Here is a 14,609-nt window from a genome sequence, read left to right on the forward strand (position 1 = left end):
CTCACTTCTCCGAATCTGCTCTGAAATGTCAAAGCCATTATCCAGAGTCCGTGGTCTTGCTGAAGTGTTACAACTCTCAGACAGACCTGGGAACACCTGGACCAGTCTGTTTAGTTCCACTCCTTGTGATGCTAATTACAGTCTTGAGGCATTTGATGTCCTTTTTTGCCTTCTTTTTAAGTGATTTCCCTCTCACTTGTAGTCAGACTTAATACTTAAAGCGACAGTTTAAGACAGATGCTTATATGAAAATTTGTGCCTCTTCTCCTCCACCCATCTTTACTCCCCTGTTTCCTGCAGCCTTTCTGAGTCTCTTTCTGCATTTTATTCTGTACACAATAGAAGGCATCTTATGGTGTCTGCCTCTTTCTGAATCTTTACATCTCTTATGTACACTAGCTTCATCAGTTGTCACTTGAGCCAATGACAGGCATCATTCTCACTGACGTGCTACTGTCTTATCATCCAGCTTCTTTACCCTCATACCCCCACCTTCCTTATCACCAGCTAGCTATCCCATGTATCTATCAGAGCAAACCAGGCCTGCCTGGCACAGATAAACCCAGCATTAGGGGCTTTTGGATGGATTGGCAGGTTGAGAGAGATGTTAATGATCATAGAACAGGAAAAAAATGGATATTAGATGTTGCAGGATGATGAGATAGGTGGTTGTTTGGAATGTTTCAGTATGGAGCTGGTAAATTGTTGGTTTATTTGGTTACAATCTCATCTTCTGATACAGGGATTATGCATGGTTTTTGAATATCAAGCGACACGTTGCCAGAGGGAGAAGTATCAGTGTTGTAAAAATAGTTTTTGGGGAAGGTTAGAAATTTATGGATACACTAGACGTTTAAGTTGTCTCTTATTTAATGTTTTAAATATTAGAATTCAGATTTGTTTTCTGTGTTGTAAAACCACTGTTTTCCTTTTTTTTTTTTTTCTTCCTCATGGAACAGATGTAGTAAAAACATCTTCTCTTCACTTCTATGTATTCTCAGTTATTTTAGCTGACAAAACATTATCACTACAGGAAGGAATGCCTATTTTGGTCATGGAGGTACTCTGAATAGCACTTAAGAAAGTTATGAAATGTCAGGTTATAGACTGTTTACGTCAGAACCACAGAAAGACAAAGACTAAGGTTCATTTCCAGCAGCGTTTGTGCCGCATCATTTCCTCTCTCTACTGTCTCCTCTTACTGCTTTCCCTCACCGTTGCTTAAGACAGTGCCTTTAATGTGTTTAAAGTCTATTAACGTTACATTATACATGTAGAGAGTAGAGATGGGGCTTGTTTTGAAAATACAAGCACAGCATCATTCTGTAGATTCATCCATCAAGGACTTAATGGTAAGCTAAGCAATACAGAGGACACAATCAGACAGCAACAGCTTCCCGCTTGATTACTGACAATTGCATTGATTTCTTGACTTAGCTTATAGGCACACACAAAGAGCTGTGCATGCAAGCTGATGCAAACATAAATCTGTGATTTTTATATATGTGTGAGAAAACATCTCTACATGTTATCACTCTACAAATGCTTGTAGATCAATTGAAAATCAAGCCGTATGCACGCTGGCGTTGAGCTTGGACACCCACACAGGAATCTTCACACGTATTTGTACACACTTAGCCCTTGTATTAGCTTTAAACCCTTCTAAATGCACAGACCCTGCCATGTTAACCTTGTTATTAGAGCGTAACCTCGAATTCCAGACATAGCAGCTCAGTTTGATTGAATTAGATCTTCTTTAAGTATCCCATCCATCTATCCATTCCTCCATCCATCTGTTCAGCTTATATATTCCATAGTCTTTTGTTCTCTTCCTGTAACTCTGGGCAGCCTCGCACTCTGCACTTGTGGAATGAATTGATTTGAAATGATTTATTACCTTTTTTTTCCCTCTCTCCCCCCGCAGGTCACCCACTCTCACTCACCCACTCTTCTGTTTTCTATCTTTCTCACCGTTGTTTCTCTCTGCACACTACTTTTTTTTTTTTTATGTTAGCACTGTAGATGAACTCCATCCTGAGAGGGGGAAAACCTGAGCAGAACAAAGATGAGGGGGGAAAAGGTGTTATTTGTCAGATTCAATGTTTCAGTCCCTGTTTCTAAGCTGATATTAAAACCAGCAAAGAGACTGGTTTTTAACTTGGGGATTTTGCAGGCTGGATTTTGCACAGACTGACAAGCAGATGGATGCAAACAGAAGATAGGAAGGCTGTCAGAAAGACAGACGTACATTCTCTGTGGTATATTGCATTTGTGTGTGCAGTGTAGGCTCAGACTGGTCATTAGCCAGTGAACTGGACTTGGGTGCCGGATCCAGAGATAGATATGGCTGCCAATGGAAATGTCTCATCTTTTTTTAAGGGAGTGGGAAAAAAATGATACATAGAGGGCACAGAACAAAAGCTATTCTTTCACCTCTGTGTGCATCAGCAGCTGTTTTTCTTTATTCTGGTTGTCTGCACTTAAAAATTGTGTTGCCTTATGTGCTGGTATGTGTGTTTGTGTGCGTGTGCAAACTCGTCTAGATGCGAACCATCCGTGAATGAAATGTATCCTTTGTTTACGGGCCTATTATCTAGATAATAACATCCATATTTCCTCTCATCTCCAGAGCTTTATCACAGCCTTATGAGCTCTTTCTTTCACTCTATCTCACTATCTCTCTCTCCCCTTCTCTTTGGCACACACACTCATACACACATGCGTACACGCACACAGCAGAGAGCGATAATGGGATTGTTGCCCTTGGTTTCTTTTGGTTTCACTTTTCATCACAAAGTGTGTTCATTGTTCACCCACATGTTTCTTTTTCCTGTGTGTGTGCATATATATATATCTCAATCAAACTAGTGCTTGCATATCTATCACTTGGTGTGTGGGTTGTCATCTTATCATTCTTTCATCTATCTGGATGTGAACCTATTTGTCAGTGTGTGAATTTAGTATCATTTTCCAGCTAGTCATTGCCTGCTGTCCTTCCCTTGTCACTGTGGGCTGATAGCAGTGCGAGTCGACAAAGCTCGGTAATGGAGAGCTGATACTTGCCCTCCCCCCCGCTGCTTTGTACTTTTCATTTGCTGCTGAGATGACTTTGGCTCACAGCCACGCCAGCAAGCCAATCTCCTATCTTGTATCTGCTCCATTACTTTCCATATCTTGGCAAATTATTTGCCAAAACTCACAAAGAAAAATTTGAGCATCCGTTCACGTGCATGTTTGTGCATATGCTGACTTGGTTGCTCTGTATTATATTTGTCTACAGGTGCTTTGGGTGATCAGGTTGTTGTTCACATGCAGAGATGTGACTCACTGTTATGCTTTCTATCATTATACAGGACCACACTGTTTTCATACTTAACTTTTTTTATTTTTTGCTCATAATTTTTAAAGTTTATTCCTCCCAGGTGCTGAACAAAAGATGTCTATAGTCATGATAACAGCACCATCCTGTCAATATTGTTCCCTTCCATGCATCTACCTCTGTAATCACATCTGTGTTCGCAATAATTATACGAGACTCAATACTGCTATTAACACAACCTTTCAATTAAGCCTTTTACACAGCTCTGTAGAACAGGTGCTCTCAACCTTTTTCCAAAATTTTGATAATTTCATGCCTCCCACCTTATAATAACTACCACCTGTTACTGTTGAAGTGAAATCAGCTTATTTCACCAGCTGGAACAACATCCATAGACACTTTAGTGTGTTTGAACTTTGGTTTGTAGAAAAAAGTGCAGCTTGAGTGTACTTCATTTATTTATTTATTTATTTATTTAGCATGGATATTTAAAGGGAGATGTGAAAATGAAGATAAATTTGTCACCATTTTATTTCCTTTATTTGTGCGGCAAATCTAGAGGAATTAAGCGTGTGTTTATTTTTATTGTGCATCAATGGTCCACTTGGATTAACGCTGCATCATTTCTCTACAAGCAACAAGTTATTTTTATTTAGCTTCAAGGGTTTCTACTGTAAAAGCACGGGGTTTTTTAAGCAGCTGCTGTCTGATATTATTGCTGTATTCATGTACATCACTTTTCTGCATCATCTTTTTATTGTTTTCATATCCAAATGAGTTTTCCCGTGTGTTTCTTTTTTGCAGATCTTGGTTAACTCCATAAACGCCAGCCGTCCAGCAGTGCTATACGAGAAGGTGACCGTAAGTGAAGGAGGAAGTCCCTTACTGAGAGACATGCTGTTCAGCCCAGACCAGCAGTACATCTACACTTTGACTGACAGACAGGTGAGTTCATGTCCAACAAATACACTAGGACACACATTCAGTCCCAGCAGACATGTTGCCATTGCAATACTTTTTCGACATAGTGTCTGCTGGGACAACATACTTTTTAAAACTCTTACTTGTGATACATGTAAGAGTTTTTAGGATTCAAATTCTCCATATCCAGCACCTGACTATTCAGTATTTGCCAAAGGTACATACTCATAAATACTAACATTTATTTTTGTTGTGTTGCATGTTTGAATAGTTCCTGTAGAGCAGCCTGTTACTAAATGTCCAGAACACACTTCCCTTGTGCATATTTTGACATCCCTACCAACTCTACACTCATTCTCTGTACTCACACAAATCATCCCCACTGGATTTCATTGCACACCAACACACATTCACACCAGCTACAAACATCGCCACCATGATGGCTTGCTAATAAGCCAGACATTACATACATGGGGAGTGCAGGGAGAGTTATAGGTCAGATGGGGGTGTGTGTGTGTGTGTGTGTGTGTGTGCGCGCACTCTTCTTCTGGTGAAGGCTTTCTCTAGTGTGATGGTGAGGAGAGGAAGGGGTTGGGGGGATTGGGGAGGAGGCAGAGAGAGCATGTCGCATCTCTGCTGCTCCCCATTTCCAGCTGCTCCCTGGTTGTTGTTTTTTTTTTTTCTTCTTCTGTCTCATTAGTGTGGTGAGTGAAGGAAGCAAAACGAGAGGGAGGGGGAAAGAAAAAAAGGGGTTGTACATGATGGGAATATGTCTGTATTTAATAGACCTAAAATAGGCTGTCGAATTGAAAATGGGTGAGATGTATCTGAGGTCTGCTCTGTGAGAGGCTTTTTCAGAGGTGCTGATTCTGTAGGTGGCTTAAATCAAAGTCAGGCCATAAAATGGAAACATTCTTTGCCTGTTTGACACCCAGTGGGATCATCAATGGTCACTGTATAACCACTGCCATGGCTGGGGCTTGGTAGATAAATTTTTTTAAATGCAGATTGTGCTATGAGTGTAACAGTATGTTATATCACAGCCCTGTGTGTCCTGGCTGAAGATACCTCTGTTCAAGCCAGATGACCTTTTGATGACATATGTGAGGCTCCATCTGCACACACACACCCCATCATCACAATCATCCATCAGTTCGATAGCTGCTCGTCACCGAACCCAGCTGCACGCTGGGGCAAGATACAACACCAAGTTCGTCTACTTCAGGAAACTTAACTTATAGTCAAAGAAGTTCATTCCCATTAAATTGATTCACTCAGTGCAACACATACAGTATGGACATGTATACACACCTTGCACCCTATAGGAACATACCTATAGGGTTTCTGATTATAATCCTGACCATAGGAGCACAGAAGAAAGGAACATGAGCTGTGGGATGTGCTGCTCTTTTTAATGGTAACACACATATTTTCAAGTTTTGGGTTAAGCACATGATTGGGGGAAAGAAGTAACATAGTAGAAAACGCACACCAATGCACACACATACTAGAAGAACAAAGCACATGTCTAAGCAGCTAAGGGCATGAAGGGCACACACACAAAACCATAATGTTACTTATAGGCGCTAGTACCCAGAACATATGCTCGATTACACACACTTTATGTACACACACAGTCTTGTAAACAAGTGTGTGTGTGTGTGTGTGTGTGTGTGTGTGTGTGTGTGTGTGTGTGTGTGTGTGTGTGCACGCATACACACAGAGAGCTTCATCTCCCTGTGCGTTTGATCCCCATTAATGGATAGCAGGCCTGGGTTAAGCAGAATGGGGGGGCTGTGGCTTCCAGACCTTATAGCTAAAACCCCTATCCAGCGCTAATGACTGGAGGGGGCAATTGCCTTCTCTCACCCTCCATCCTACCCTCATCTTTATCCTCTGCCCTCCATCTATCCCACCATGCCCCCACCACTACATTTTTTCTTTAAATCTTCACTTTTGCTGCCACACACACACACACACACACACACACACACACACACACACACACACACACACTCTGATATTTCCATCTAAGCCCAAATTGAGTCCTCCCCTCTCAAATGCCTTCTACTGATCCCATTCCCGTATTTTTAATGATCTCCCCCTATCGCTGCCATGGCCCCCCTCTCCACCAGATAGACACGCTCATACTCTCTCGTTCTTAAAGAGGCAAAGGTGGAAAATTGTGGGATAGATACATGGAGTGGTGGGTAGGAGGGCCTGCTTTTGCTAAAAGATGCTGATACACTCACGCACACACATTAACACACAACTAGTTTGCATGAGGAATATAGCCATGCCCCCTTTTTTCTAGTGAGATAGACACACAGCCCTGCCTTCACCCTGGGAGTGTGTGTGTGTGGTTGTGTGGCTGGGTGCCTGCGGGGGTTCCTCAGACAAGCCAAGCACATTAAGGTGTCACTGGACATATCCACTGATGCGTGGACCACAAGTTCCACCACCCTTCTGCCCTCACCCACTCACATACACACAAATGGAGGCTAAGGCGGTGAGTCACAGTTAGGGGTGAGGCCCAGTGATTTATGACTTGCTCTGTTCCAGCTATATTCATCACTGTCATTATTATCAATGGAGGATATGACAGCGGGATAGGACGGCCTGCTGTGTGTGTGTGTTTGATGAGACAGTGTGTTATTGCAGGAAATTTAGATCAGCTTATTTCTCACTGCAGTCAGGGTTGTATGATTCTTATGGACTTGGTGCTAGGGCTGCCACAAACGATTATTTTGATAGTCGACTAGTCACCGATTATTTTTGCGATTAGTCGACTAATCAGATCATCATCCATTGGACGTACAGCGTACAGCTTATTGCACCAGCAGCATCTGGTCTTATATAACTATCATTAGCTTACAGCTTGAAGTGTTTGTGCTAACTAAAAATAAAGACAAGATGGTAGTTTATTAATTTTTAATGAAATTTGCAGATTGTTTCGGTGAAGTTTAATAAACTCCTTGCTTTCTAAAATATAACAGGACACCGGAGTATATTCTCCAGCGTCTCACACTTCTGATAATCAGCTGTCTGCTTGACAGTTTTAGCTGTGCAAAAACTATAACTTTAATCTCAGCCAAACCGATTTACTCAGGAACAAATAAAATACTAAAGAAAGCCAAACAATAACATTTTTAAGTTATCTAAGTGACTTATATATATATGTTTAACCTGACTAGCGAAAGACGGCGGTGGGTTTGAAAACGATTTGCCGGGAGTCCGGTGTTCTCACGGCTCTAGTTAGCCTTGCCCCCGCCTAGCTAACGAGCTAGTGGGTAACAGACGTCTCCGAAAACGTCGGAGCGCTTTTGAAAATATGTGGTGTCCTGATAAACTGAGCCGATATTTGAGGTTTACACAGCTACATTCTCGCCTGAAAATATGTTAAACGTTTATTTTGTGACCCAGAAAGAATAATAAGAGTAAAGTTAAAACTAACTAGCTGCCGCCATTGTCGACAGCCGCGCTATGAATTCTGGGACACAGCTTCTTCTTCTTCGGGGTTTAACGGCAGCTGGCATCCTTGTACATGCAGTGCTGCCATCTTCTGTTTTAGTCCGTTATTACACTCTTAAATCCTACTACTCATTCCTGCGTCCTTTGTGATCTTACAAAGCTTCAAACGATGCGTCGACTATTAAATTAGTCGTCGACGATTTTAATAGTCGACATAATCGTGACTAGTCGACTAATCGTGGCAGCCCTACTTGGTGCATGTTATTTGTTTTTTTAATCACATTGTTCACATGCACAAATGTACAAAAGTGTCTCTCCCAGTTGACATCCAGTCATTCACTCCTAAGCAGTGCATGTATACATTGCACATAAACATATTAAAACCTGTTATTACCAAAAACGGGAAAATACTTTATGCAGATTAGCAGGCTCATTAAGTGCTGCTGGTTTGCTCAAGTTTTTTTCTTTTCACAAAAATATTCAACACTTCAAGAAGAACAATGTAGCTCTTTGACTCAACCCAAACTTTTTGAAGCCCCTGCTCTGTGCAAATCTCCCTCTGTGGGGAAATTGTCTTGTGGTGTTTTGGCTCAGTCAAGTCTTCCCGTCTTCAAATCATCTCATCTTTTGTTTTGGAGCCAAAAAGGTCAATGAAGCTGTGGCTTCATTTGATGCCACAGATGCTGCTCTGTCCATCTTTGCACCCTTGACTCAGCCCTTCAGTGTTATACACGCATGGGCGCACATATCCTTGCGTCTTTGATGGCAGCTCTTGCATATTATGGTGCTGTAGTGTGTGGTGCTGGCTAATTGCTGAAAGCATGAATATTCATCTGCTCTGGTGTTGGATGAGGGACTGGATTTGAAGTGTGAGAAGGCAACAAGCAATAATGCCTTATAAGGCTTGATACAGGGGAGGAAAATCTTGTGTATGCATGAGGCAACCTTTGTTGTGTCAGGGAGGCACCTCTGATTGTTAGACTCGCATTGATTCAGCTTGCTTACTTTTATATGACTATACATTTGGACAGAAACTCAGCTTTCAAACATTATTTCTAAACATACATTGATGGGCCGTGTCACTGAAGCCAGCCTCGAGTCCTTGGGGCATGTGCAATGTATCCTCTGGTAGTGGATCCTGGGGGTCCTGTGAATTGTGGGGTGAGGTTTCCACAGACTGGATCTGTTCTGGCACCTTTTGTGGATACTCAGTTGGATTGGGATCTTTGAAGTTTCTGAAGCCAGGCCACCACTTTACGGTGTTCATGGTGAACATCGCCCTGCCCTGGGAGAGGTGCTGATACAACTGAGTGCTGTTTTACGTGTCAAAGTAACATACGCATGAATGCCAGCACCCTGGGTTCCCAGTAGATCATTACATTGTAACAAGATGATCAGTTGTATTCATTGCACTTGTCAGCGGTCTCAATGTTTTGGCTGATCTGAGTATATTTTTGTGTGTGTGGGCTAACACCATTGTCCGAATCTCCATTCAGTATTTGAAAGAGATTTCCCCCTCCACATTTCACAGAGACTTGCATCCCTCCAAGGAATCTGCAGTCCTACACTGGATGTGCTCGCAGACAAAGTTCTTGTGACATTCACAAGCTGTTGGTTTGAGTCCCTACAATAGCAAACAATGGTCTGTATTGTGTTGTTAGCTCTCTGAGCAAGGAGGGCCTCATCAAGTAGCATCTTATCCGTGGAGTTTTGTTAGACATCAATCCCCTCTGTGTGTGTGTGTGTGTGTGTATCTGTTTACATTCACATATTACTGATTCGCTGCCAATCTCGTTAGCAAACACATTAGCACAAACTGACATCAACATACATAATAAGCAGCTCATTGTATCAATCAAAGCTGACATTTTAGTGAACTACATACAGCTAATCAGCCGGTTCTAAATGGCTCCAAGATTAATTTTCCACAATTTATCAAACTCTGGCTGACTGAGGAACTCCTGAAGTTAACAAGCACATAATGTGGTGTTTAAACATTAGCCATTGTTGGCTGACACTTTGTTTTATCATCCATAGAGTAAGTGTAGCATGCAGTAAATGAAGAGAGGATGAGAACCATTTTTTTTCTCAAGTTTTTAGCGCTGCTTTATTTCTTTAGTTTTATTCACAAACAAACTCTGCTTGGTTTCCACACTGATATTCTGAATTAAACATTTTCTTATTTAACCAAAAGCCAAGTAATCCATGTCACATAATATGAAGACAGAATTGTTTTGTTTTTTTGGACGTGTATGGTAGAGCAAATTAATTTCTTTTTCATTGGCTTGGAAAAAAAAAATCTAACTTGTCCTGTATAAGCCTTAATGTTGATCCCTGAGCTCTTGTATCCTATGCCAAACACTTAAGCACACGTACACAGTCACTAGTCAATTTGTCCTACACACAGAATTTAAGCAAGAATGTGGTCATTGTTATGTAAATGTTAATAGACCTGGTGCATTGAGGCAGAGAAAGGAGTACACTGACTAGAATAGGGGGAAGCTGGTCATGTAGCCATGCAGATATATGGCACTCATTTACAAGAGTGCAAACCAATACTACACCTTTCTCTACTCAGGATGAAGCACCTACACCTGTAATTAAAATGACTGCTGTGCAACTACACAACACATTGTATTGTGTTACATTTATGGATGGATCATCTGAGTGCTTTTACAAATTCTTAATAAGGTTGAATATTTCAGTAGGCCAGTGTATATCAAGACATGCTTGAATGGTGATTTGATTACATTAAAAAAAAAAAAAAAAAAAAAAAAAAAAAAAATATATATATATATATATATATATATATATATATATATTTTACACAAACCAGTGACTTAACTGTGGGGGGGAAATAATCAGAATAAACTACTGTGAAAATTGTCTGTTGCACCTCTAGTTCCCTCTTTTGTGACTTGATGAAGGGAAAAAATTGAAATATTAGTAAATCCTTCAGAGACATGAGACAAAATTGGCCAAGATGGCATCATTACACAGGCAGGGATGGTTTCAGTGTCTCTAACCTCACTTATCTCTTTTTCTCTCTTTTTCTCTTAATTGTGTTTCCTGCTTTTCCTCTCACTGCCCTTGTTCATATCAGATCATTCACTGTTGCATTTCTTTTTTTAAATCCCTGCAATAGTCTTGAACGTGTGCGCGCCTCATCAGAAAGTGTGCTTGGACACTTGTCTTGTGTGTGATGCTATCAGCCCTAATGGAAGTCTAACTTGCCACTAGATAGCTCTGTCTTTCTCTCATCTTTCTCTGTTATACTTTACCATCTTTTCCCAAAGGATGGTGTGATAGAGCGACTGATATGGTTAGAAAAGAGGGTGAGATGGATAGGGAGGTTAATGGCTTCTCCCCCTCCTCGCCTTCCTTCTCAATCACTATCAATCGGCCGTTCTCCTGTTGCTTCACAGTGATTGGGTGTAGGGATATGGCCCTGACTGATTTGAACGAGGCCAATCAACAGCTGGTATAGCCAATGGTGCTGCTCCTAGTGGCACACTATACTACTCAGTTTCATGCATTAACCAGAAGTCACACTGAGTAGAACAATGAAATGTCGCTCATGCATGACAGCACAGGGAATTGTTTTGAATTTGAGTCAAATTTCTTTTCAGATTCATGCACAGCAGGCCTCGTCAGACCCCGGTTATAAAGTATCAAATAGGGGGAAAGCTGAGTGGAAAAGCAGAAAAGCACGTTTTCTTTCTGGTTTTACTGTCATAAATTACAACAGGAAAGAATACGACGCTGATAAATGGAACTAGAAAGACATTTGCACACAATAAGCGGGGCTGTAAGTACTGATTGTTTTATTTCACTTCAACTCATTTGCATTTTTGGCAAACATATCTTTTAAGGGAAAGAGAGAAATCTAGTTCTCAGTAAAAATGTGTGAAACCATATTGGACCTGTGAAGATCACTGCACTTGCCTTAAGGAATACTACTTGGCTTGTACGTACTGTTGCAGTGTCTTCAAATAGAAAATTCTGTACGTTTTGCATTTGTGACTTACTTCTCACTTAAATCACAAACTTATAAGTAATTTTTGTGGCATTTGATTCAGCTGATGTGCAAATAGCACACTTATTAGTTCTGTGTATTTGCCAATAGTGAGTGGGAGCCGTGTATGCGGCTTCCTCCACACTGCCTTGGCATTTCCCTCACCTACACCATACATAGTGTTTTCAGTACTTCGTGTAAATATATTATTGATCTGAAAAACACCCCCAAAAAACGTCTGAACACGTCTTTGGACTTCTGTAGCTTTTTATAAATATATATCGGTAACAAATTTTGAATGATGGGTTGCATATGAAGGCAAAGCCAATCAGGCAGATTTAGGTTCTCTCTCCACAAAAACACTATCTGTTATACACCTCCCAGGCATGACTTCCACACAGCAGCTCTTGTGAGCGCAAATAAAGAAAAGCAGCATTTGTCCCCCCTTTTTTGCCTCCCTCTTCCTCTTCTCTGCTTCTCTCTCTGTGTATATGGTGGTGGGTTGCTTGGCAGTGCTAATGGAAATGCCAGCTGTGTGGCTCCTCACTCCTCACCAAGTCCATTTACTAAAGTGACAGAGTCATTTACCAGGCAGACGGCCTCTCCCATCCTCACTTAATTAGAAGACCCCTAGGCCTGTCTACCTTAGCCGGTCACATTTACCTCTTTTTCTCCCTTTACAGTCTCTTTGTTCCAGCTCTTTGTTTTCTACAGTTTTTCAATCTCTGTCTCATGCTTTGTCTTCGTCTCTATTTTTTTTCCCACTTACTCCCTCATCCTGCTTCGTTCTTCTGTCTCCTCTCTCTTTCTGTCGGGCTCCTTCTCACCAAAGGGACAGAGTGTAATGGACAAATGGATACACAAAGACTGAGAGTATATTGACTTATTGTTGAGAATAGCTCCTTTTAGAAGAGCTGATGGGAAAGTCCATGTGATGAAGGTGTTGATGGAGAGAGATTGGTTCCCAGATCTTAAAAGTTTTTTTTTTCTTTTTCTCACTTTTGTTTTGTTGGTTCAAAATTTCATATTGCTGATTTACTGTTGCACTGACTTCAGAATTAACACAAATGCCTTGTAGGATAGTTTGGATTTTAGCTGTCATCCTTGAATTCATAACATACACAAATGCAAATGGCAAATAAATATATAGTTATATAGGCCTGCTTCTTGTTTTCATCAGTGTGTTTCAGAAGAGAGAAAACAAAATCTGAGTCCAGTGAAAGAAATAAAGAATGAGGGTGAAAGAGAAGTCGAACTGTTCAGAAACAAGAAACGGCACATAAAGCACAATATAAAAGAAATAATAGATAGAGGGGAATGAGTCAAAGGGTGCTAAGTGAAAAAATACTGTTCTGAGAGAAAAATTACAGCTTTCTTGCCGTACATAAAGGCTTAAACTTGGCTCTTTGTATTGCTACATCACTGAATTCTAACAGTTATGTAGTATTTCGACATCTATCAGTAAACAATGTGACAGCAGATAAGTTTCTGATGGGACACCGCGATTGTTGCTTCTTGCATTTTGTTTCTTTCACTTTGGCATTTCTTAGCCATCTACAGCATCTCTCCTTTCTTGTCAGTGCCAGTCTTGTTTGCTTTCCTGCTTATCTCCAATCAGTCAACACATCAAGCCTAGTCTTGCTTGCCATTGATCTTGTAAGCCCCTTACAATCCAGTCAATGCACACATGCTAACCCAGCCTTTGATACGACCCCCCCGCCCTCATGTACACACACTTGCTCTCCTGACCTGGTATTCTAGCACTTGAAGAACTGGCTCACTTGCATGGATATACTGGGAGTTCAGCACTCCAATTTCTAATGTTGCCGGGATGATACACTGTTGCCACAGCAGAAGACGACAACACCAGTTACTGTCACTGCAAAGTAATGACAGCCACAATGTGTTTAGTGAAGTTTTACCCTAACAAATAGTTGTATCTGTCTTTGTTTCTATTTCTGTGTCCTCCTGGAGTGTTTAGTGGCTGTGTGGATGGGTATTGATTTCATTGTTGCACACAGCTATTCACTGCCAGCACAGATTAAGCCGGGAGAGAGTGCACGCTGATTGACGGTTATTGAAAGAATGCAGGTGTGGTTAATGTCGGCTTAGAGAAAAGAAGTCACAGAAGAATGATGACGAGGAGCTGACCCTACTCATCTTGCAGTTTTCTTTCTCCCTTGCTTCCCCATCTCTGCTCCCAAGATGTTGGCAAAGGGAAAAAAACTTCAAGGAAAATGTTGTGTAGTTATTTTTTGTGTAAAGATCACAGAACAAAGTTTAGATGAAAGTAGAGAAGCAATAAAAAGCCACGTGTTTGAGATTTTTATTGTTGCTTTGATAAAAGCTGTGTGCATTTAAGAAGAATCTGTGGAAAATTGACCCAGTGATGTCCTTCAAGCTAACCTTTTGAGGCTTTCCTGTAAGAATCAAATTTCAGCACTTTCTACTGTTTGCTGAATTGCAGCATTACAGCCATTTTAAGTAGTGTTATGCACGAGAGATTTGGTGGTGGTTCTATAGTGAGGCACAGGCATTGCCAAATTATGATGCAGTCTCAAGTATTTATCTGAAAATAACTGAAAACAAGCAGTGATTTCTTCTTCTTGGCCCCCTGACAGTATAACCCAGTCTCTTTTCTTGCAGACATCTACAGCTACACCCCCTCCTTCTCTCCTCTTCTCCAGCCTCTCTCTGTGTTTGAATGTTTAAAAAAAAAAAAAAAAGAGAAGCCGCAACAAGGCCGATCCTTTTATGTCTTTACAGTTTACAACCAATGAAAAGCTGCGCTGAAAGCTTTACAGTTCCTCTGGGTTTTGGGGGTGACCGTCACAAAGCCTGTTAGCTGGACGTTTAAAAGCAGGTGATAGCGCTCTGTAAAAA

The 14,609-nt window shown here is 41.1% G+C and overlaps 1 protein-coding gene across 4 annotated transcripts in view; it reads left to right on the forward strand.

Annotated features, from left to right (window-relative positions):
• Window positions 1-14,609, forward strand: part of plxna1b (plexin A1b) — a 181,396-nt gene that overhangs the window by 81,772 nt on the left and 85,015 nt on the right. For all 4 annotated transcript variants that reach the window (XM_082534175.1, XM_082534177.1, XM_082534176.1 and 1 more), the window contains exon 4: window positions 4,124-4,264. In XM_082534175.1, the coding sequence (XP_082390301.1) occupies window positions 4,124-4,264 (141 nt within the window). The remainder of the gene's footprint in view (window positions 1-4,123; window positions 4,265-14,609) is intronic.

The sequence above is a fragment of the Aulonocara stuartgranti genome (genome assembly GCF_965226115.1).
Source record: "Aulonocara stuartgranti genome assembly, chromosome: 5".
NCBI lineage: Eukaryota > Metazoa > Chordata > Actinopteri > Cichliformes > Cichlidae > Aulonocara > Aulonocara stuartgranti.